The 26,918-nt window shown below is 30.8% G+C and overlaps 1 protein-coding gene across 2 annotated transcripts; it reads left to right on the top strand.

Annotated features, from left to right (window-relative positions):
• Positions 1 to 595: 595 nt before the first annotated feature.
• Positions 596 to 18,273, top strand: LOC143228658 (cyclic GMP-AMP synthase-like receptor). 2 transcript variants are annotated; one of them, XM_076459897.1, is made up of 5 exons: positions 596 to 1,715; positions 2,472 to 2,771; positions 8,059 to 8,211; positions 11,448 to 11,576; positions 17,910 to 18,273. In XM_076459897.1, exons 1-5 carry the CDS (start codon positions 1,641 to 1,643, stop codon positions 17,919 to 17,921), a joined length of 669 nt encoding a protein of 222 aa, XP_076316012.1. In that variant the 5' UTR covers positions 596 to 1,640; the 3' UTR covers positions 17,922 to 18,273. The 2 variants fall into 2 exon arrangements, with proteins under 2 accessions (XP_076316012.1, XP_076316013.1); XM_076459898.1 differs by lacking the exon at positions 17,910 to 18,273 and having other exon boundaries at positions 1,566 to 1,715; positions 11,373 to 11,576.
• The last annotated feature ends 8,645 nt before the right edge of the window (positions 18,274 to 26,918 follow it).

The raw sequence follows: 26,918 nt of genomic DNA, 5'->3' as shown, positions 1-26,918 counted from the left end.
TTACGAGAGGGATTAAACACAAACCCAGTGTAAGATTATTAAAATGTTATATATGAATGTCCATGAAGAGTTTTCTCTGTACTGAAAATATGTCTATAATGAATACAAATCGCAGGTTAAATAATTTCTGGCACGCTAGAAAAACAACAACAAATACACAACTGTTGTACAATAAAAATTCGTAAAGTTTAGGAGAGACAAAAAGGCATAGATAAAAATATTAACTTAATGTTAAACCCAAGTCAATGTATAAATTCGTACAGAATACAGGGTGTCCCAAAAACATGTGTACATACTTTGAATGATTATAACTCACTCAAACTTTGAGACTAAGCTTTAAGAAAGGAAATTTATCTTAAAGTGCTACTGGAAGTGCAAGAACGTAATTGAAGTGTAAAGACTGTTTAGAAGGGAGTTTCAAACAGATCCACCAACGCGACTCACCATTACTGGCATCAGAGATAAGTTTGAAACAAATAGAACTGTTCAAGATGTCCATAAAGGGCGTTTTGGTAGACCGCGGTCGTCCATCAGTCCCACACGAGTAGCAGAGCTGTTGGAAAGTCTCCACCGATCTCCAAGAAAATCTGTTCAGCAAACAGCCCGTGAGACAGGAATCCCAAAATCAAGCGTTCGTCGCATATTGAAGCGCGTTCATTGGAAAAGTTTTATTCTAGCATTAGTCCACGTTCTCAATGAAGAGTTGAATTTTGTGAGTGGTACCTGGCAAAATCTGCAGAGGATGCACAGTTTCCAAACAAGATTGTCTGGAGTGATGAGGCCACATTTAAGTTAAATGGCCCAGTTAATCGCTGTAATTGCACCTACTGGAACCTCAAAACCCGCATGTTACGGTTGAACACTAGGCAAACTTACCAGGAGTTACAGGGTGGTGTGGATTATCAGCGTTGGACGTAACTGGACCATTCTTTTTCGAAAACACAGTCATTGGTCTCGTTTATCTGAACTTGCTGTAAGAATCTGTCGTGCTACGCATTCGAGAGCAATTTGGGGATGAGGAGTTTTATTTCCAACAAGATGGAACACCTCCCCACTACCATCGCAATGTGAGGACCTATCTTTACGAAATTTGCCGAACAGATGGATTGGGCGAAGAGGTAGCACTGTCTTTCCCCCACGTTCACCAGACCTCACACCTCTAGACTTTTTTTTTTTTACGGGGATACATCAAAGACAAGGTTTATAGCACAAAACTGCAACAATCAATGAGCTGAGAGCAGCAACTGAAAGAGAATGCACCTAAATACCAAATTAATTGATTCTTGAAGTTTGCAATTCCATCTGTCCGCGTTATCAGCAGTGTCTGGATTAGCATGGTCATCAGTTTGAACACCTGCAATAACTCAAAAGATTCTACACTTGTCTTCTTAAATTTGGATCATAAAGCCTAGATATATCTCAATAAACATTGTATTTGTAATCATTCAAAGAGTTTATACATTTTTTGGGACACCCTGTATATAACAAAGACGTAAACATCGCAACAAGAATTATTTTCACCAGACTCTTGTAAGAAAGTTCTGACTTTTCTCAGTTAAATGATTGAAAAAGTGCTCGTGACAAGCTTCTTGTAAACTGTTCTGGTTTCCGTTTTGGTATGGTGAGGAAGTAGATGAGTCATGAGGACTTTCCTTGCTTGGCAAGGTTTCAGTCTCACTTTGAGTGTAGGAGTCGTTTCGTTATATTTGAAACAGGTATTGTAGTTTAATAGTTTCCAAAGTGACGAATATTATTTATCACCTGTAAAATTAACGAAAATTCACCATAATTAAGTATTGAAATGGGAAAGATTCGTATGTACTTTTAATTAACTTAATATGAGTGTGATAACTTGCTATAATACTAGGTTATTTTTTATTTTTGGAAACCAAAATTTTAGTTTTAAAATAAAGTTGGCAACATGGGTTATTTCAAATAAATTAACATGAAATTGAAATAGTTCAAAATTGGAAAGTATTTTAGTTTTACAAGTTTTAGGTTAATTTTGTATATTCTATGTCACACTGAGTTATAAAACGATTTGCAGGATAGAAATTTAGTTCGCGTATTGGTGCACTCTTCAGCTATAACTATGGTAGGCCTAACTTCATGGACAGTGTTTTAAATTTAACAGAAATTCCGAGACTGATGGTTTGTCTAGCTCACAAATAATCTTGTAACTTTTACCTGTTCTGTCTTGTAACTTGCCAGTATGTGTAGAGTGTTAGTACAGAAATATATTAATTCATTATTTAATGGATTGAAATAACTTGTCTAGTTATGCATAAGTTGTGTAACTATTTAAGTTTATAAGGATTACGTTAATTTGTTCTCACGTTAAAAATAAAACTGAACATTTTAGGTTTGAAACTGAATCCTACAAAATGAGTAGGAGAGATATGTCAAGGATAGCTCATTAAATTCAAGATTAAAATAATTTTCAGTAATGTATTAATACTTGTTTTTTTCAGAGAATTACAGGTAATGAAATGTCTTGTGATAATAGTGATTGCAAGCTCTTCTCAGAGCTAAAGAAAGTCTTGAGAAATATCAAACTGGATTCTAATGAGATCAAGACAAACAATGCCATTGTGAATGCTGTCCTTCAAGAAATAATTGGCAGAATGAAACGACACGATGCTCTATTCAGTGTGGTTTATCAAAGACTTGTTTACACTGGTAGCTACTACCAGGGACTCCGAGTATGTGAAGTCACAGAGTATGATGTAAACTTGATATTAAAGTTTCCTTTGAGAGAACAGGTTTGGAGTGTAAGCAACATTCCATTTATTAACATCACTATACACATCTTAATATAAATATATTTCTTTTCATAATCCACATTTTACTTATTTACATATTATGAGTTGACTAAAACAAAAATCTAGGCTTTGTAAATTTGATTTTAAGGGATAGTTAATATTCTGTATCGCTTCTTACAAATAATGTAATTGATTTTGAGTTATTTTTAGAATGCTGGTGAGTATAGCCAACTGGGATCACTTCATATTGAGTAATTTTGTCACCAAGGGGCCAGAAGCAAATAGCTAACACATTATTTATTAACATATAATGTTTAGAGACATGAGACCTATTGTCCATCTAGACTGTCCCATCTTCTAAACTAAATTAAAACTATTAATAAATAAAATTTTAAAACAATCTTAAAGCCAACCTTTACCATTCATATACTTATCAAGCATTTTATTAAACTTGTTTAAATTTACTGTCTCCACAACATCTGAAGACAACCCGTTCCAAAGTCAAACCGCTTGTTTAGCTGAAGATGACTCCTACCATGCTAAAATTTATATTCGTGTCCCCTAGTTGTAGTATTCTCATAATTAAATATGAGTATGAACATTGTTAATCAACTTTACAATCTTAAACTCTTCAATGAGATCCTCTCTAACTCCAAGATATCTTTCTTTTACTGTTGAGATTATTTCCATTCAAATTCTACTTATAATTCAAATTATGATAACCTTCCATTTATTATAATTAAAGCCTGTCTACCATTTATTTCTCTAACTCACTAAATAATCTAATCATTTGGTAAATCAGCAGCATCTTCATAGCCATCAACACCCAAGACCTTAATATTATCTTTGAGTAAATTATTAAGTATTCCTTCATCTGTGTCATTGATGTAAATCAAAAAGAGTGGTGGTCCTAAGCCTGAGCCCTGAGGTACTCCACTTGTGGCATTAATACAGTCTGACTGAACCCCATTTATGACAACCCTCTGCTTGTCTTCCATCCAGCTACACCTTGCTAACTCGTTCACACCTATAGAGACATTTATTCTTTGTTACAATTCATTTATGTGGCACCTTGTCAAATGCTTTCTAAAAATCCAGACACACCAAACCTACACCCTTACTGTCATTTACATGTTAAATCTCTCTTGTAACATTCTAATACACTTTTATTAACACGTAACTTAGGTTTTGGAGTGTTCAAAAGTTGTTACAACCTTCAGTTAAGTCAAAAAACATCACTAAAGTAGAAAACTGGCAAGTAGCATAAGATGTTCTGGTTATTTTTATTCTTGGGTCAGAAGGGTTAGCTTATCAGTGTTTCATGTTGTTACGATGATTTACACACCAACGTACCACATTTTAAGACAACATGCCAAGATGAACCTACTGCCATTTATTAATATTGACTGTTTAAAAAGACAAAAATAAACAAATAAGGAAAATTTAAGGATGTCAGTGCCATAAAATACAGAAACAAGGTGGGAACAAATACAGTGAAAAAATCCTTACATAAGTAGCCACTGAATTAGTGTTATGAGCTTAGGGGGAATTAGCCATTGTGAAACCATATAGCGTTATTCAGTTTAACTGTTTTTATTCAAATCTGAATTCATATAATAATTGACATTTACTTGTAGATAAAAGTTTTTCTTGTAAAGATTTAGCTACTTATGTAGGGATGTTTCTCTGGTTTTATGTATTCATTGCTGTCTTTTTTCTGTATCTTTTGACTTTGTTACTTGTACTAAATTAAGCTTATATTTTATTATTTCAATGTTATTCTCTACCTGGATTGTACTATCCTTACCAAGACTTCCCCATTATTTCAATGTTATCCTCTACCTGGATTGTACTATCCTCACCAAGACTTCCCCATTATTTCAATGTTATCCTCTACCTGGATTGTACTATCCTTACCAAGACTTCCCCATTATTTCAATGTTATCCTATACCTGGATTGTACTATCCTTACCAAGACTTCCCCATTATTTCAATGTTATCCTCTACCTGGATTGTACTATCCTCACCAAGACTTCCCCATTATTTCAATGTTATCCTCTACCTGGATTGTACTATCCTTACCAAGACTTCCCCATTATTTCAATGTTATCCTCTACCTGGATTGTACTATCCTCACCAAGACTTCCCCATTATTTCAATGTTATCCTCTACCTGGATTGTACTATCCTTACCAAGACTTCCCCATTATTTCAATGTTATCCTCTACCTGGATTGTACTATCCTTACCAAGACTTCCCCATTATTTCAATGTTATCCTCTACCTGGATTGCACAACTTCCAGTGTGTCATTCCTCTGGACTCTCCCATTGCACAACTTCCAGTGTGTCATTCCTCTGGACTCTCCTATTGCACAACTTCTAGTGTGTCATTCCTCTGGACTCTCCCATTGCACAACTTCCAGTGTGTCATTCCTCTGGACTCTCCCATTTCACAACTTCCAGTGTGTCATTCCTCTGGACTCTCCTATTGCACAACTTCTAGTGTGTCATTCCTCTGGACTCTCCCATTGCACAACTTCCAGTGTGTCATTCCTCTGGACTCCCCCATTGCATAATGCTGCCACTCAAGTGGAGCACTTTGCTGGAGTTGCATACCAAAGAAGCATCTGTCTTAGAGGGTTTTCTGCAATCAACAAATATGAAGTTATGGATCATGTGCACCCACTAGATGACTGCCATAGTTATACTGTTATTACCCACTGGATGAGAGAACAACAGCTACAATTGTTATACTGTTATTACACACTGGATGAGAGGACAGCTGTCATTGTTATACTGTTATTACCCACTAGATGAGAGGACAACTGCCATAGTTATACTGTCATTAAACACTGAATGAGAGAAGAACTGTCATAGGTTTACTGTTATTACACACTGAATGAGAGGACAGCTGTCATTGTCATACTATCATTACCCACTGGGTAAGAGGACAGCTATCATTGTTATACTGTCATTACACACTGGATGAGAAGACAGCTATCATTGTTATATTGTCATTACACACTGGATGAGAAGACAGCTATCATTATTATATTGTCATTACACACTGGATGAGAAGACAGCTATCATTGTTATATTGTCATTACCCACTGGATGAGAGGACAGCTATCATTGTTATACTGTCATTACATACTGGATAAGAAGACAGATATCATTGTTATATTGTCATTACCCACTGGATGAGAGGACAGCTATCATTGTTATACTGTCATTACATACTGGATAAGAAGACAGATATCATTGTTATATTGTCATTATCTACTGGATGAGAGGACAGCTATCATTGTTATATTGTCATTACACACTGGATGAGAAGACAGCTATCATTGTCATATTGTCATTATCTACTGGATGAGAGGACAGCTATCATTGTTATATTGTCATTACACACTGGATGAGAAGACAGCTATCATTGCTATATTGTCATTATCTACTGGATGAGAAGACAGCTATCATTGTTATGGTGTCATTACACACTGGATGAGAGGACAGTTATCGTTGTTATGGTGTCATTACACACTGGATGAGAGGACAGCTATCATTGTTATATTGTCTTTACACACTGGATGAGAAGACAGCTATCATTGTTATATTGTCATTACCCAATGGTTGAGAGGACAGCTACCATTGTTATACTGTCATTACACACTGGATGAGAGGACAGTTTTCGTTGTTATACTGTCATTACACACTGGATGAGAGGACAGTTTTCGTTGTTATACTGTCATTACACACTGGATGAGAGGACAGTTTTCGTTGTTATGGTGTCATTACACACTGGATGAGAGGACAGCTATTATTGTTACGCTGTCATTACAGAACAGTGATTATACTATAACATAATGAGGCACTTTCACTGGATGTATTTGTCCAGATAAACCATACTTGACTTAGTCCATCATAACAATAGACACTTTTCCCTGGGTGTTTTTTGTGGTTCCTGCCATCACGTACCATCCTTCTGAGTGTTTCAAAAGGCAACATAATATAAGAGTGGAATATATCTAAGTAGTGGCTAGTTCTAGTAATTAAAATTGGTAACTGATTAGTAAAGAGACACAGTTATCATGCACTCAACTAACCATGAAACAGTTGACATCTAATCTTCACAACTTTACCGTGTATCAGAACATTTACTGTATGAAGAAATATTAAAGCACTATGAAAAATACTGACATGATTGTATTAATAGTAACATGATTTTACAGTTTGAATATTTAAGCTGTAAGTGAAGTTTATAATTGAAGTGAAAACAATCCTTGATGATTTATATAATTCTCTTGGTGAAACAGATAGAAACTGAAGATTTAGCACCATCATTTGTCAAATGTAAGTTCACTGAAAGCATCAGTAGCCCTATGGAAAATGCCAGATGCAACATTAATAGGTTTTTCGATGAAGAGAAATACCTGAAATGAGAATTGGTCATCAGATGGCTGCAAAGTTTAGTAGATAAAGTTTTGAAAAGACGTTTAGAAGTGGAAAATGTCAAGAAGGTAAGAGACATTAAGTTGGTAGCAACAAAATTTAATATAAACTGAAATATTCAAAAAATACTCCAGTAAATATTCCCCTAATGTGACATGTTTTATGTAGCATTTCATTGAATACTAATATATCCCAGAACAGTTGTCCTTGTTGTGAGCCTGTAACTTGTGTACAGTGCAACATATTCATTAAGTGACAAATCCTAATTATAGCATTAACCCATCAATACTTATCATATTCTGAATATTTGGAGATAATGTAGGAGAGATGGAATATCATTTATTACATCAACCAACATGGAGGTTGGAACCCATGTTTTCTCTTTCTTTCTCTTGACTTCCTCTCTTTGATTGAGGACAACAAACTTTGATTGTCAGCTTACAGCATTGTATTTCCAAGAAATACAAGATTATGGGAAAACCATTCAGTTTTGTCTGGAGTGGATCATAATAACAGAGTACTCATCATGTTCTCTCAGTGTTTCAGGGTTTTGTTCAAACTTGTATTATGAATATTCAACCATTTCAGACCAACATGTGCAAAACCATTTTAGCATTGGTATAGGATATTAAACCCTATCAAAAGCAAATTATCATGTAAGGAAACTTTTCAGTTTACAATTGTAGCAGCTCATCTGTGCATGGTATGTTATATGTTTTGGCATTCAGTATAAATCTTCATAACAGCTGTATGACTTATTAGTTCTATTACAGCTGAAGGTTTCTGTTACTTATTTTTATAACAAAACTGATAATAATTATTAATATTACGTTTCTTTGTATTAATAGATAACACCCAGTCAGAGTGGGCCATCAAAAAAATTGAAGATTCTTACACACAGTAATGCCAAAATTGATGTTGATTTAGTTCCTACACTAGAGTTCACAAACGTCCATAATCTGTGGTCACCTAGAGATTTGAGTTACTATGATTCACACAAAGTGAGTACTGTGTAGTGTTATAGAAGAATTAATTGTTTGATATTACTTTGAACCAGGTTATTGTTTTAAAGTATGTACTCTATGAGTGAATTAATTGTTTGATATTACTTTGAACCAGGTTATTGTTTTAAAGTAAGTACTGTATGGGTGAATTAATTGTTTAATATTACTTTGGACCACGTTATTGTTTTAAAGTAAGTACTGTATGGGTGAGTTAATTGTTTAATATTACTTTGAACCAGGTTATTGTTTTAAAGTAAGTACTGTATGGGTGAATTAATTGTTTAATATTACTTTGGACCTGCTTATTGTTTTAAAGTAAGAACTGTATGGGTGAATTAATTGTTTAATATTACTTAAGACCAGACTATTGTTTTAAAGTAAGTACTGTATGGGTGAATTAATTGTTTAATATTACTTTGAACCAGGTTATTGTTTTAATGTAAGTACTATATGGGTGAATTAATTGTTTAATATTACTTTGAACCAGGTTATTGTTTTAAAGTAAGTACGTTATGGATGAATTAATTGTTTAAATGACTTTGGATCAGGTTATTGTTTTAAAGTAAGTACTGTATGGGTGAATTAATTGTTTAATATTACTTTGGACCAGGTTATTGTTTTAAAGTAAGTACTGTATGTGTGAATTAATTGTTTAATATTACTTTGAACCAGGTTATTGTTTTAATGTAAGTACTGTATGGTTGAATAATTTGTTTAATATTACTTTGGACCAGGTTATTGTTTCACAGTCAATACTGTATGGGTGAATTAATTGTTTAATATTACTTTGAATCAGGTTATTGTTTTAAAGTAAGTACTGTATGGGTGAATTAATTGTTTAATATTACTTTGGACCATGTTATTGTTTTAAAGTAAGTACTGTATGGATGAATTTATTGTTTAATATTACTTTGGACCAGGTTATTGTTTTAAAGTAATTACTGTATGGGTTAATTAATTGTTTAATATTACTTTGAACCAGGCTATTGTTTTAAAGTAAGTACTGTATGGGTGAATTAATTGTTTAATATTACTTTGGACCAGGTTATTGTTTTAAAGTAAGTACTGTATGTGTGAATTAATTGTTTAATATTACTTTGAACCAGGCTATTGTTTTAAAGTAATTACTGTATGGGTTAATTAATTGTTTAATATTACTTTGAACCAGGCTATTGTTTTAAAGTAAGTACTGTATGGGTGAATTAATTGTTTAATATTACTTTGAACCAGGTTATTGTTTTAATGTAAGTACTGTATGGGTGAATTAATTGTTTAATATTACTTTGAACCAGGTTATTGTTTTAAAGTAAGTACGGTATGGATGAATTAATTGTTTAATATGACTTTGGATCAGGTTATTGTTTTAAAGTAAGTACTGTATGGTTGAATTAATTGTTTAATATTACTTTTGTCCAGGTTATTGTTTTAAAGTAAGTACTGTATGGGTGAATTAATTGTTTAATATTACTTTGGACCAGGTTATTGTTTTAAAGTAAGTACTGTATGGTTGAATAATTTGTTTAATATTACTTTGAACCAGGTTATTGTTTTAATGTAAGTACTGTATGGGTGAATTAATTGTTTAATATTACTTTGAACCAGGTTATTGTTTTAAAGTAAGTACTGTATGGGTGAATTAATTGTTTAATACTACTTTGAACCAGGCTATTGTTTTAAAGTAAGTACTGTATGGTTGAATTAATTGTTTAATATTACTTTTGTCCAGGTTATTGTTTTAAAGTAAGTACTGTATGGGTGAATTAATTGTTTAATATTACTTTGGACCAGGTTATTGTTTTAAAGTAAGTACTGTATGGTTGAATAATTTGTTTAATATTACTTTGAACCAGGTTATTGTTTTAAAGTAAGAACTGTATGGGTGAATTAATTGTTTAATATTACTTTGAACCAGGTTATTGTTTTAAAACAAGTACCACATGGCATGAGATACCACAATTAGTGGTGAGCATCTGCAATGAAAATATGCCTTGACTGCTCTAAAGTATGTCAGTTTTGTTTATGTTGATGGTTCATAACAAGTATGTATGTTGGATGACTCTTTTGTACTGGACCCAATGTTTGTTGTTTAGGATTTAGGATCTCTAAATATAAATTAGGTTTGATTGTCTTTGTTACAAATTATTGACAAGGGACATAATCTACAATTTAAGTGCATCATTCTGTGGTTCAGTATTTGTATTTTCGAGAATCAAGCAGAGGGGGTGAACATGTGAACATTATTTTGTCTTGATAAAGGATGACACAGGACCTGTGTATTTGTGTCCATTTAAGTAATTCTTGTTTCATGTGAAATCTTACAATAAAAGCCTGAATAGTGATAGAAGTATCATATTAAACAGGAACAGGTTTTGACTGTGGTATCAAAGTTCTTTGAGATGGGCAGGCGGTGTGCAATGTTATCAAAGAAAGTCTTGGAACAGCTGTGCAGGCTGGATTTTCTAGGGGCAGAACAAAGACTGCTAGGAGTTGGTGGTTGTGTGAAACCTATTATTAAATTGTTAAAAGTAAGAATTGAGAAATGTTTAATTTTAGAAATAAGTCTTGTATTATTTTGTTTTGGGATGGAATATAGAAGGCATTTTTTAGACAGTTTGTTGGAAAAAAAATTAAAATTTGTGCTCAAGTAAACATACTTCTTCTGAGGTTCAAAGAACTCGATCTTCAATTAACTGGATGTTATTCCAGTATCGTTTTAGACAGGCTATGTAAGATGGGACTGTTGTGACACCTTCTATCAATGTTTACATTGTTTTGAAAGTAAAATGTAGGTATCTATGTGTGAAAGACAATTCAACATTTCTCATGGCATTACCTTTTGAGTTTAAATGTACACCTTCTCACAACAGAAAATCACCTTAGTTTTAAATAAAGAACAAAGCTCTGAATACCTGATAGCCCAAAACACTGTTTTAAAATAAAACATGTACAGCAAGTTTTTAAATTTAACTTCAGAAGCTATAATCAGAAAACTATAATTTAAATGTTAAAGCAGTGGTTAATTAAATCAGTCCAATGGTAACTTTCAAAGCTGATGAAGATTGTATTGATCAGTGCATATTTTTAATTAGGCATCAGACTGAACTCAACTATTTTATTTATTAACTTTTGTAAAACATGTTCTATTTTATTTAATATAGGGTGTGATTTCCCTTGGTGGACTCAGTAAGTAGCATGATGTAGCTTTACTATAAAAAACAAATGTTTCTTGCTAGTTGTTGCGAAATAAGGAGAAATGGAACTTGTCATCCTATTGTCTGAAGAAGGTTGTTTTGTGGGAAGTTAAGGATCACTTTTGTTCTGACTACTGGAAGGAACGGCAGATGGATGATTTGTTTCTTAAGGTGAGAGTCAACTCACATATATATAACACAGTTAGTTTATATATCAGTATTATCTTTCTACCAGTAACAAACATTTAAATATGTCGTCTGTTCCTTAGGGTGACATCTAACTCACAGGTATGTATAACATAGTTAGTTTATATATCAGTGTTATCTTTCTACCAGTGATGAACATTTAAATGGGTGGTCTGTTTCTTAGGGCGACAGTCAAGTCACGGGTATGTAACACAGTTTATATATCAGTGTTATATTTGACTTACCACATGACTTATTTGTACTCCTATAAAATCTCTGTAGGTTTCTAACTTTTAATACATTTTATATATCTATAAAAATTTAAGTCTTTCAATTAATATTACAAGTTTGTCATATACATAAACATATTTTTAGTGAAGTATTTTATAATAAACTAAAATAAAAATTTGTCAGTGAATATATTTAGTATTTGTTATGAATTGTCAGTTTGTGATAAGTAATATTACTCATCTAGAAATATCTCACACTTTCTTTGTATGGTCCCTAAGACACTTCCTAAATACATTTCAAATGTTTTTTTCAATAAAATTTTATATTTTATGTGTTATTTTTTCTGTGCTAACACAAAACAGGATTGGTTCATGTAGTCAATCTTGTAACCATAAACAGAACAAAACACATCTAAATGAGCTATGTTTTATTTCTAGAATGACTTCAGATTGTTACCTGAAACTGCATTAGTTTTATCCTCAGTCACTTTAAGCTTATAATAACGCACATTGATTTATAATTAAATTATATTTTTTATTGCCCTTTGAACCAACTACCATGTGTACCATAATAAGTGCACGCTGTTCACATGTATTTCATGAAACAGTTTTATTGTATTGTCATTGTTATTATTATTTATTTAACCTAATCTGATCTCAACTAATATAAAATCTATTTTCATAGTTTAGTTACTTTTCAAATATTAAATAAACATGAAGAACAAGAGACAGATCATCCAGTTTTCTTCTTGCTGTCAACTTTAGAGGATATTTACATCTAGTGATGTGCCAAATAATTTTCATTTAATTAACACGAAAGAGCATTGGCTAATAACATTCAAAATGAAGATAATTTCTTGTGACTCGCACAGTTTTATTGGCTTTCTAACTGTGCTCCATCTTGGCCTTCTAAACGAAAGTTTAAAACAACAAACATGCCTTAAAGCCAGTCCTTATTATTCTTGTACTTGTCAAGTTTTCTTTTAAGTTCATTTAAATTTACTATCTCTACAACATCCAAAGTCAACCACCCTGTTAAAAAAGTGAAACTGTCTTAGTTGAAGGTGGCACCTTCCCTGCCAAACTTTATATTTCTGTCCTATTGTTAAATATGAAGAGAACGTAATGTGTCAACACTACCAGTCAGATCACTCTAATGTGTCAACACTACCAATCATATCACTCTGTGTCAACACTACCAATCTCCATTCTCGTAACCCTTCTTTGAACCATTTCCCACACTTCAATGTCTTTTATAAGGTAAGAAGTCAATACTGAACACATACAACAAATTTAACCTAACCAGTGACCTGTACAATCAAATTATAACCTGTTTATACTTGTGTTCAGTGTTTCTGTAGATACAACCTAAAATTCTATTTGTCCTACCACAAACAACAACACACTGCTTGGATGGCTTTACTGATCAACCGTTACACTAATATCTCTTTTATAACACTGATAAGGTTATTCCCATTCAGATTATATTTATAATTAAAGTTTTGATAACCTACATCCATTATCTTCTATTTATTATAACTAAAACCTGTCTATCATTTATTGTCCAACTCACTGAATTATCTAATCATTTGGTAAATCAGTAGCATCCTCTTCACAGCCATCAACACCGAAGACCTTAGTATTACACTATATAACACAAATTTTGTTCCTGGATAGTATGTGTTATTTGCTTATGTTGTAAAAGTACAGAAAATGACCATTATTCCCTTCAAACTTTGCTTTTGTGACCTGAATAATGAAATTTAGAAATTAACCTATTTTCTATGTAAAAACGGACAAATTTGCACATTGTCATTTACTTAAGGTCTGAGTAAAACAACATATGAATCAAGATTTACATGTACTTATACTAAAGTTATATAAAAATGTTTAGAAGTCAGTAGTATATTGAGATTTGCGACTATAATGTAAATTACTTTCACATATCAGCCCTCAAATAGTCTATTATCATGTTTTCGTTATAGCTCCTTGGTAGTGGCATTCAAAGTCCAGTATATTATGGTGGAAGTGCTCACCTTGCTCCTCTGAGTATGCTCCCATGTTCTCTTTGAATTTTTCAAGATAAGCATCAAGGATATGGACTTTCAGGGACATCCTGCAGTCCATTTTGCCGTAGTTCTTCACCAGAGCCTCAAACAGTTTCACATAACTTTCAGCCTTGTATTTGCCCAAGAAGCTTTGAACCACTGTGAAAAAGTTGCCCCAAGCTTTTTTTTCCTTCCTACTGAGCTTCTTGGGAATTCTGTGCACTCCAGGATATTCTTTATTTGTGGTCCAATGAAGACACCAGTTTTGACCTTTGCCTCAGACAGCTTAGGGAAGAAGTCTCGAAGGTATGTGAAGGCTGCAGACTCCTTATCAAGAGTTGTGACAAATTGTTTCATAAGACCCAATTTTATGTGCAATGGATGGGCACAATACCTTCTGGAGGTCCACTAGTGGCCCACATTTGAAATTGTGCCTCCCCGCAGAGAACTCTGTCCATTGTAACCAGTGCTTCCTGTTGTAGTGCACTGTGGTGTCCCTGCTAACCCAAAGACAAAGATAACAGGGACACTTGGTAAAGCCTCCTTGGAGACCCATCAGAAATGCCACCATTTTGAAGTCTTTGATAACCTCCCAGCCATACTCATCATATTTCAAGACTTCTAGCAAGGTCTTGATGTTGTTGTATTCCTCTATGAGGTTCACCAAAAGATATTTAAATTTAAATGCCACCATTTTGAAGTCTTCGATAACCTCCCAGCCATATTCATCATACTTCAAGACTTCTAGCAAGGTCTTGATGTTGTTGTATTCCTTTATGAGGTTCACCAAAAGATATTTAAATTTTAAAAGGTCTAAATTTGTATAATATCAAATCATACAATTCAAGCAAGAAAAAATTGTCCGTCTTACCTTCTAGAGATTTTTGGCAGTGCTCACAGGTAAAATGAGGTGTTTACCTTGATCCCAGACAGACATGCTGAAATATGTCTTGTTGGCTTCACACATTTTAGCAGATGCTGTCACAGAGTACGTTTTTGCTCTCGTCTTGAAAAATTGGCCACATACATAGCAGAATATGCCTGGAGAATGCTTGCAGCTTCTTGATGCCATCTCTTATAAAATCAGATAGGTCTATGTGTTCACTTAGGCAGCTAGAACTAAACTGAAGTGGTGAGTGGTGAACCTCTGTATATATATATATATATTGCTATAGAAAGTTCTAGAAAATTCTTGTAAGTTTGAGAAAATTTTCTATCAGTTACTCAGCTCTGAATCTACCTGGAATGTTTTGGAAAATAGGTAAATTTGAAAATTTCATTACCCATGTCACAAAAGTTTGAAGAGAAAAATAGGTCTTTTCCATTTACTTTAGGCATAAGCAATTGGGAAATAACACTTTCTGTCCAGGTACAAGAAAAAGTAAAAATTTTGTTACATACTTTTCTCTGTAATTTGAATAATTTATTACGTGTTCCTTCATCTGTGTTACTGATGTGGCTAATACGTGTTCCTTCATCTGCATTATTGATGTGGCTAGTACGTGTTCCTTCATCTGTGTCATTGATGTGGCTAGTACGTGTTCCTTCATCTGTGTCATTGATGTGGCTAGTACGTGGTCCTTCATCTGTGTTATTGATGTGGCTAGTATGTGTTCCTTCATCTGTGTTATTGATGTGGCTAGTATGTGTTCCTTCATCTGTGTTATTGATGTGGCTAGTACGTGTTCCTTCATCTGTGTTATTGATGTGGCTAGTACGTGTTCCTTCATCTGTGTTATTGATGTGGCTAGTACGTGTTCTTTCATCTGTGTTATTGATGTGGCTAGTACGTGTTCCTTCATCTGTGTCATTGATGTGGCTAGTACGTGTTCCTTCATCTGTGTCATTGATGTGGCTAGTACGTGTTCCTTCATCTGTGTCATTGATGTGGCTAGTACGTGTTCCTTCATCTGTGTCATTGATGTGGCTAGTACGTGTTCCTTCATCTGTGTCATTGATGTGGCTAGTACGTGTTCCTTCATCTGTGTCATTGATGTGGCTAGTACGTGTTCCTTCATCTGTGTCATTGATGTGGCTAGTACGTGTTCCTTCATCTGTGTCATTGATGTGGCTAGTACGTGTTCCTTCATCTGTGTTATTGATGTGGCTAGTAAGTGTTCCTTCATCTGTGTCATTGATGTGGCTAGTACGTGTAGAGCTACTTTCAGTTATATTTTTAACAGGCTGTAGAGCTGCTTCCTGTTATATTTTTAACAGGCTGTAGAGCTGCTTCCTGTTATATTTTTAACAGGCTGTAGAGCTACTTTCAGTTATATGTTTAACAGGCTGTAGAGCTACTTTCAGTTATATGTTTAACAGGCTGTAGAGCTACTTTCAGTTATATTTTTAACAGGCTGTAGAGCTGCTTCCTGTTATATTTTTAACAGGCTGTAGAGCTACTTTCAGTTATATTTTTAACAGTCTGTGGAGCTGCTTCCTGTTATACTTTTGAAAATAATAGTTTACATCACACTAAATAATTACTTTTTTACCAACTTTCATGCATCTAGTCAATCTTTTACTGATATTGGCCTGGTCAATCTTTCACTGATATTGGCCTGGTCAATCTTTCACTGATATTGGCCTAGTCAATCTTTTAATGACATTGGCCTAGTCAATCTTTCACTGATATTGGCCTAGTCAATCTTTCACTGATATTGGCCTAGTCCATCTTTTACTGACATTGGCCTAGTCAGTCTTTTACCGACATTGGCCTAGTCAATCTTTTACTGATATTGGCCTTGTCAATCTTTCACTGATATTGACCTAGTTAATCTTTCACTGATATTGACCTAGTTAATCTTTTACTGATATTGGCCTAGTCAGTCTTTTACTGATATTGGCCTAGTCAATCTTTTACTGATATTGGCCTAGTCAATCTTTTACTGATATTGGCCTAGTCAATTTTTTACTGATATTGGTCTAGTCAATCTTTTACTGGCATTGGCCTTCTCAATCTTTCACTGATATTGGCCTTGTCAATCTTTTACTGATATTGGCCTAGTCAATCTTTTACTGACATTGGTCTAGTCAATCTTTTACTGACATTGGCCTAGTCAATCTTTTACTGATATTGGCCTAGTCAGTCTTTTACCGACATTGGCCTAGTCAATCTTTTACCGACATTGGCCGAGTCAGTCTTTTACCGACATTGGCCTAGTCAGTCTTTTACCGACATTGGCCTAGTCAGTCTTTTACCGACATTGGCCTAGTCAGTCTTTTACCGACATTGGTCTAGTTAGTCTTTTACCGACATTGGCCTAGTCAATCTTTTACCGATATTGGTCTTGTCAATCTTTTACCGATATTGGCCTAGTCAGTCTTTTACCGATATTGGCCTAGTCAGTCTTTTACCGATATTGGCCTTGTCAATCATTTACCGATATTGGCCTAGTCAGTCTTTTACTGATATTGGTCTATATCTGTTCCCCTTCAGCTCTCTCAATTTTTCTTTGATGGTTGATGAAGACCAACAGGGCAGTGATAATAAAGGTAAGGTTTTAGATTTAGTGTATCTGGATTTTCAAAAAGCATATGACACAGTACCACATGAAAGGGTTACAAAAATCATTTCTGTTGGTGTGTGGGACAAGTTAGCAAATTGGATAGAAAAGGCTGGATAGAAGATAAGCAGAATGTTGTAAATGGAGCTCAGTGAGATTGGATTAATGTCACAAGTGGAGTACCTTAGGGCTTAGGCCTGGGACCTCTGCTCTTTTTTATTTATATTCATAACAGAGATGAAGGAATACTTAATAAATTACTCAAATTGCAGATAATACTAAGGTCTTGGGTGTTGATGGCTGTGAAGAGGATGCTACTGATTTACAAAAGAATTAGATCATTTAGTGAGTTAGACAATAAATGATAGACAGGTTTTAGTTATAATAAATGGAAGATAATTAACGTAGGTTATAATCTGGGTGAGAATAGTCATTCAAGCAATGTGCTGTTTTTAGTAGTAAAGCATATATGATTTTAAATTGTATTTACAGAAATTCTGAATACAAGTCTAAACAGGTTGTAATTTCACTCTACAGGTCACTGGCTAGGTCATGCTCGGATTACTGTTTTCAGTCTTGGACTCCTTATGAAAGACGTTGAATTATTGTAAAGAGCCTAAAGAAGGGATGCCAGAATGGTGTCATTAGGAGAGGTTGAAATCTCTTAAACTATTTTCTCTTGTAAAAAGGAGGTGATCTGGTTGAGGTTTTTTAAATTATAAACATAATTAATAACGTTTATACATTGTATTTTTAAATTATAAACAGAATTAGTAACGTTGATACATTGTACTTTAAAATTATAAACGTAATTAATAACGTTGATACACTGTATTTTTAAGATTATAAACTTAATAATGTTGAGACATTGTGTTTTTAAATTACAAACAGAATTAATAACGTTCATACATTGTATTTTTAAGATTATAAACGTAGTTAATAACGTTGATACACTGTATTTTTAAGATTATAAACTTAATAATGTTGATACATTGTATTTTTAAGATTATAAACTTAATAATGTTGATACATTGTATTTTTAAATTACAAACAGAATTAATAACGTTGATACATTGTATTTTTCAATTATAAACAATTAATAACGTTGATACATTGTATTTTTCAATTATAAACAGAATTAATAACGTTGATACATTGTATTTTTCAATTATAAACAGAATTAATAACGTTGATACATTGTATTTTTCAATTATAAACAGAATTAATAACGTTGATACATTGTACTTTAAAATTATAAACAGAATTAATAACGTTGATACATTGTATTTTTAAATTATAAACAGAATTAATAACGTTGATACATTGTATTTTAAAATTAAAAACAGAATTAATAACGTTGATACATTGTATTTTTAAATTATAAACGTAGTTAATAACGTTGATACACTGTATTTTTAAGATTATAAACTTAATAATGTTGATACATTGTATTTTTAAGATTATAAACTTAATAATGTTGATACATTGTATTTTTAAATTACAAACAGAATTAATAATATTATACATTGTATTTTTCAATTATAAACAGAATTAATAACGTTGATACATTGTATTTTTCAATTATAAACAGAATTAATAACGTTGATACATTGTATTTTTCAATTATAAACAGAATTAATAACGTTGATACATTGTATTTTTAAGATTATAAACGTAATAACGTTGATACATTGTATTTATAAGATTACAAACAAAATTAATAACGTTGATACATTGTATTTTTAAATTATAAACAGAATTAATATCGTTGATACATTGTATTTTTAAATTATAAACAGAATTAATATCGTTGATACATTGTATTTTTAAATTATAAACGTAATTAATAACGTTGATACATTGCATTTTTAAATTATAAACATAATTAATAACGTTGATACATTGTATTTTTAAGATTGTAAACGTAATTAATAACGCTCATGCATTGTATTTTTAAGATTATAAACGTAATTAATAACGTTCATACACTGTATTTTTAAGATTATAAACGTAATTAATAACGTTTATACATTGTATTTTTAAGATTATAAACGTAATTCATAATGTTCATACATTATATTTTTAAATTATAAACATAATTAATAACGTTGATACATTGTAGTTTTAAGATTATAAACGTAATTAATAACGTTCATGCATTGTATTTTTAAGATTATAAACGTAATTAATAACGTTCATACATTGTATTTTTAAGATTATAAACGTAATAACGTTCATACATTGTATTTTTAAGATTATAAACGTAATTAATAATGTTCATACATTGTATTTTTAAGATTATAAACTTAATTAATAACGTTGATACATTGTATTTTTAAATTATAAACGTAATTAATAACGTTGATACATTGTATTTTTAAGATTATAAACAAAATTAATAACGTTGATACATTGTATTTTTCAATTATAAACAGAATTAATAACGTTCATACATTGTATTTTTAAGATTATAAACGTAATTAATAACGTTCATACATTGTATTTTTAAGATTATAAACGTAATTCATAATGTTCATACATTGTATTTTTAAATTATAAACATAATTAATAATGTTGATACATTGTAGTTTTAAGGTTATAAACGTAATTAATAACGTTCATGCATTGTATTTTTAAGATTATAAACGTAATTAATAACGTTCATACATTGTATTTTTAAGATTATAAACGTAATTAATAACGTTCATGCATTGTATTTTTAAGATTATAAACGTAATTAATAACGTTCATACATTGTATTTTTAAGATTATAAACGTAATTAATAACGTTCATACATTGTATTTTTAAGATTATAAACAGAATTAATAACGTTCATACATTGTATTTTTAAATTATAGACAGAAATAATAACGTTGATACATTGTATTTTTAAATTATAAACAGAATTAATAACGTTGATACATTGTATTTTTAAGATTATAAACATAATTAATAACGTTGATACATTGTATTTTTAAATTATAAACAGAATTAATAACGTTTATACATTGTATTTTAAAATTAAAAACAGAATTAATAACGTTGATACATTGTATTTCTAAGATTATAAACGTAATAACGTTGATACATTGTATTTATAAAATTACAAACAAAATTAATAACGTTCATACATAGTATTTTTAAATTATAAACAGAATTAATATCGTTGATACATTGTATTTTTAAATTCTAAACGTAATTAATATCGTTGATACATTGTATTTTTAAATTATAAACGTAATTAATAACGTTGATACATTGTATTTTTAAGATTATAAACGTAATTAATAACGCTCATGCATTGTATTTTTAAGATTATAAACGTAATTAATAACGTTCATACATTGTTCTTTTAAGATTATAAACGTAATTAATAACGTTGATACATTGTATTTTTAAATTATAAACGTAATTAATAACGTTGATACATTGTATTTTTAAGATTATAAACAAAATTAATAACGTTGATACATTGTATTTTTCAATTATAAACAGAATTAGTAACGTTCATACATTGTATTTTTAAGATTATAAACGTAATTAATAACGTTCATGCATTGTATTTTTAAGATTATAAACGTAATTAATAACGTTCATGCATTGTATTTTTAAGATTATAAACGTAATTAATAACGTTCATACATTGTAGTTTTAAGATTATAAACGTAATTAATAACGTTCATGCATTGTATTTTTAAGATTATAAACGTAATTAATAACGTTCATACATTGTATTTTTAAGATTATAAACGTAATAACGTTCATACATTGTATTTTTAAGATTATAAACGTAATTAATAATGTTCATACATTGTATTTTTAAGATTATAAACGTAATTAATAACGTTGATACATTGTATTTTTAAATTATAAACGTAATTAATAACGTTGATACATTGTATTTTTAAATTATAAACGTAATTAATAACGTTGATACATTGTATTTTTAAGATTATAAACAAAATTAATAACGTTGATACATTGTATTTTTCAATTATAAACAGAATTAATAACGTTCATACATTGTATTTTTAAATTATAAACAGAATTAATAATGTTGACACAATGTATTTTTAAGATTATAAACAGAATTAATAACGTTGATACATTGTATTTTAAAATTATAAACAGAATTAATAACGTTGATACATTGTATTTTTAAGATTATTAGCATAATTAATAACGTTGATACATTGTTGTATTTTTAAATTATAAACAGAATTAATAACGTTCATACATTGTATTTTCAAGATTATAAACAGAATTAATAACGTTCATACATTGTATTTTTAAGATTATAAACTTAATAATGTTGATACATTGTATTTTTAAATTACAAACAGAATTAATAACGTTGATACATTGTATTTTTCAATTATAAACAGAATTAATAACGTTGATACATTGTATTTTTCAATTATAAACAGAATTAATAACGTTGATACATTGTATTTTCCAATTATAAACAGAATTAATAATGTTGATACATTGTATTTTTAAGATTATAAACATAATTAATAACGTTGATACATTGTATTTTTAAGATTATAAACGTAGTAACGTTGATACATTTTATTTATAAGATTACAAACAAAATTAATAACGTTGATACATTGTATTTTTCAATTATAAACAGAATTAATATTGTTGATACATTGTATTTTTAAATTATAAACGTAATTAATAACGTTGATACATTGTATTTTTAAATTATAAACATAATTAATAACGTTGATACATTGTATTTTTAAATTATAAACATAATTAATAACGTTGATACATTGTATTTTTAAATTATAAACATAATTAATAACGTTGATACATTGTATTTTTAAGATTATAAACGTAATTAATAACGTTCATGCATTGTATTTTTAAGATTATAAACGTAATTAATAACGTTCATACATTGTATTTTTAAATTATAAAAATAAGTAATAACTTTGATACATTGTATTTTTAAGATTATAAACACAATGAATAACGTTGATACATTGTATTTTTCAATTATAAACAGAATTAGTAACGTTCATACATTGTATTTTTAAGATTATAAAAATAAGTAATAACTTTGATACATTGTATTTTTAAGATTATAAACACAATGAATAACGTTGATACATTGTATTTTTCAATTATAAACAGAATTAGTAACGTTCATACATTGTATTTTTAAGATTATAAACGTAATTAATAACGTTCATACATTGTATTTTTAAGATTATAAACGTAATTCATAATTTTCATACATTGTATTTTTAAATTATAAACATAATAACGTTCATACATTGTATTTTTAAGATTATAAACGTAATTAATAATGTTCATACCTTGTATTTTTAAGATTATAAAAATAAGTAATAACGTTGATACATTGTATTTTTAAATTATAAACGTAATTAATAACGTTGATACATTGTATTTTTCAATTATAAACAGAATTAATATTGTTGATACATTGTATTTTTAAATTATAAACGTAATTAATAACGTTGATACATTGTATTTTTAAATTATAAACATAATTAATAACGTTGATACATTGTATTTTTAAATTATAAACATAATTAATAACGTTGATACATTGTATTTTTAAGATTATAAACGTAATTAATATCGTTCATGCATTGTATTTTTAAGATTATAAACGTAATTAATAACGTTCATACATTGTATTTTTAAATTATAAAAATAAGTAATAACTTTGATACATTGTATTTTTAAGATTATAAACACAATGAATAACGTTGATACATTGTATTTTTCAATTATAAACAGAATTAGTAACGTTCATACATTGTATTTTTAAGATTATAAAAATAAGTAATAACGTTGATACATTGTATTTTTAAATTATAAACGTAATTAATAACGTTGATACATTGTATTTTTAAATTATAAACATAATTAATAACGTTGATACATTGTATTTTTAAATTATAAACGTAATTAATAACGTTGATACATTGTATTTTTCAATTATAAACAGAATTAATAACGTTCATACATTGTATTTTTAAATTATAAACAGAATTAATAATGTTGACACAATGTATTTTTAAGATTATAAACAGAATTAATAACGTTGATACATTGTTGTATTTTTAAATTATAAACAGAATTAATAACGTTCATACATTGTATTTTCAAGATTATAAACAGAATTAATAACGTTCATACATTGTATTTTTAAGATTATAAACTTAATAATGTTGATACATTGTATTTTTAAATTACAAACAGAATTAATAACGTTGATACATTGTATTTTTCAATTATAAACAGAATTAATAACGTTGATACATTGTATTTTTAAGATTATAAACATAATTAATAACGTTGATACATTGTATTTTTAAGATTATAAACGTAATAACGTTGATACATTGTATTTATAAGATTACAAACAAAATTAATAACGTTGATACATGGTATTTTTCAATTATAAACATAATTAATATTGTTGATACATTGTATTTTTAAATTATAAACGTAATTAATAACGTTGATACATTGTATTTTTAAATTATAAACATAATTAATAACGTTGATACATTGTATTTTTAACTTTATAAACGTAATTAATAACGTTCATGCATTGTATTTTTAAGATTATAAACGTAATTAATAACGTTCATACATTGTATTTTTAAGATTATAAACGTAATTAATAACGTTCATACATTGTATTTTTAAGATTATAAACGTAATTAATAACGTTCATGCATTGTATTTTTAAGATTATAAACGTAATTAATAACGTTCATGCATTGTATTTTTAAGATTATAAACGTAATTAATAACGTTCATACATTGTATTTTTAAATTATAAACGTAATTAATAACATTGATACATTGTATTTTTAAGATTATAAACGTAATTAATAACATTGATACATTGTATTTTTAAGATTATAAACAGAATTAATAACGTTCATACATTGTATTTTTAAATTATAAACGTAATTAATAACGTTGATACATTGTATTTTTAAATTATAAAAATAAGTAATAACTTTGATACATTGTATTTTTAAGATTATAAACACAATGAATATCGTTGATACATTATATTTTTTTCATATTTAAAAGTGAGAATAGTAGAACTGGTGGTTACACAAGGTAGGAGTCATCTTCAGCTAATACAGATGTAGAATAGTAGAACTGGGGGACACACAGGGTAGGAGTCATCATCAGCTAAGACAGATGTAGAATAATAGAACTGGGGGACACACAGAGTAGGAGTCATCATCAGCTAAGACAGATGTTGTAGAATAGTAGAACTGGAGGACACACAGGGTAGGAGTCATCATCACCTAAGAGAGATGTTGTAGAATAGTAGAACTGGGGGACACAAAGGGTAGGAGTCATCATCACCTAAGATAGATGTTGTAGAATAGTAGAACTGGGGGACACACAGGGTAGGAGTCATCATCAGCTAAGACAGATGTTGTAGAATAGTAGAACTGGGGGACACGCAGGGTAGGAGTCTACATCAGCTGAGACAGATGTAGAATAGTAGAACTGGGGGACACACAGGGTAGGAGTCATCATCAGCTAAGAAGATGTTGTAGAATAGTAGAACTGGGGGACACACAGGGTAGGAGTCATTATCAGCTAAGACAGATGTTGTAGAATAGTAGAACTGGGGACACACAGGGTAGGAGTCATCTTCAGCTAAGACAGATGTTGTAGAATAGTAGAACTGGGTGACACACAGGGCAGGAGTCATCATCAGCTAAGACAGATGTTGTAGAATAGTAGAACTGGGGACACACAGGTTAGGAGTCATCATCAGCTAAGACAGATGTTGTAGAATAGTAGAACTGGGGGACACACAAGGTAGGAGTCATCATCAGCTAAGACAGATGTTGTAGAATAGTAGAACTGGGGGACACACAGGGTAGGAGCCATCATCAGCTAAGACAGATGTTGTAGAATAGTAGAACTGGGGGACACACAAGGTAGGAGTCATCATCAGCTAAGACAGATGTTGTAGAATAGTAGAACTGGGGGACACACAGGGTAGGAGCCATCATCAGCTAAGACAGATGTTGTAGAATAGTAGAACTGGGGACACACAAGGTAGGAGTCATCATCAGCTAAGACAGATGTTGTAGAATAGTAGAACTGGGGACACACAGGGTAGGAGCCATCATCAGCTAAGACAGATGTTGTAGAATAGTAGAACTGGGGACACACAAGGTAGGAGTCATCATCAGCTAAGACAGATGTTGTAGAATAGTAGAACTGGGGGACACACAAGGTAGGAGTCATCATCAGCTAAGACAGATGTTGTAGAATAGTAGAACTGGGGGACACACAAGGTAGGAGTCATCATCAGCTAAGACAGATGTTGTAGAATAGTAGAACTGGGGACACACAAGGTAGGAGTCATCATCAGCTAAGACAGATGTTGTAGAATAGTAGAACTGGGGGACACACAAGGTAGGAGTCATCATCAGCTAAGACAGATGTTGTAGAATAGTAGAACTGGGGAACACACAGGGTAGGAGCCATCATCAGCTAAGACAGATGTTGTAGAATAGTAGAACTGGGGGACACACAGGGTAGGAGTCATCTTCAGCTGAGTCAGTTTGATTTTTCTAGAAGGATGGTTGGTGTTTGGAATGGGCTGCCTTCAGATGTTGTAGAAGCAGTAAATATTGATTAGTTTAAAAAAATAGCATCAGAAAATGAATGATAAGGGCTGGCTTCAAGTTTTTAAGGGTTAATTTAGTTAGAGTGTGAAACAGCCGAGATGGACCAGAAGGTTCCATGTTGTATCAAACCATAATGTTATGTTTAGAATTATAAAAACTGCGTGAGTGGGTATGTTGTAAGTTTATTACGTTGACAGGTGCATGAGTTTGTTGATCATGAAACTGGGGTGGGTGTATCAGTATTACTTTTTAACATAATTTCTTTCATATCCCTTTTATCTTGTAAAAATACTAGAATATTAATATTTTTTATAATTTAGTTGATTCAGTGTTCTTATGACATAGATTACCTACTGTATTGGTTAGCTTACCAAGTTGTGTGTCTAAGATTCATGGTTTGCTTCTCGTAAACACTGAAGAAAAATAAAATATCACATTCTGAACATTCTGGGACCTTAGTTGCATTACAAGATTAACAGTAACCTTTCATTTCTCCGTGAGACAAGAACTTATTGTAAAACTACCTGCTTTCCCTCAAGAACTTAGGTAAAACTACCTGCTTTCCCTCAAGAACTTAGGTAAAACTACCTGCTTTCCCTCAAGAACTTATTGTAAAACTACCTGCTTTCCCTCAAGAACTTATTGTAACACTACCTGCTTTCCCTCAAGAACTTAGGTAAAACTACCTGCTTTTTCAATTCACTTACTTCGAAATCACAAATCACAAAGGGGTCTCGTGTAGGTTTTTGCAAAATTCAGGAAATACACATAAGCTGTTACAAAATAAATATTTGTAAAGGAATGTTATGTGACAGCTGAACGTAAAGCTGCAAAACGAATTATCTGCTCTTTGTTCACTATGAGGAATCGAACCACTGATTT

This window comes from Tachypleus tridentatus, chromosome 10, assembly GCF_004210375.1.
Source record: "Tachypleus tridentatus isolate NWPU-2018 chromosome 10, ASM421037v1, whole genome shotgun sequence".
In the NCBI taxonomy this organism is placed as follows: domain Eukaryota; kingdom Metazoa; phylum Arthropoda; class Merostomata; order Xiphosura; family Limulidae; genus Tachypleus; species Tachypleus tridentatus.
This window is presented reverse-complemented; position numbering and strand designations above follow the sequence as displayed.

Excerpts from the sequence above, each read along its gene's own strand:
- LOC143228658 (XM_076459897.1), top strand. The coding sequence starts at position 1,641 with ATGAGGACTTTCCTTGCTTGGCAAGGTTTCAGTCTCACTTTGAGTGTA. Across the intron at positions 2,772-8,058 it reads TGAGAGAACAGGTTTGGAGT|ATAACACCCAGTCAGAGTGG; the intron begins GTAAGCAACATT and ends TTGTATTAATAG. Across the intron at positions 8,212-11,447 it reads GTTACTATGATTCACACAAA|TTGTTGCGAAATAAGGAGAA; the intron begins GTGAGTACTGTG and ends GTTTCTTGCTAG.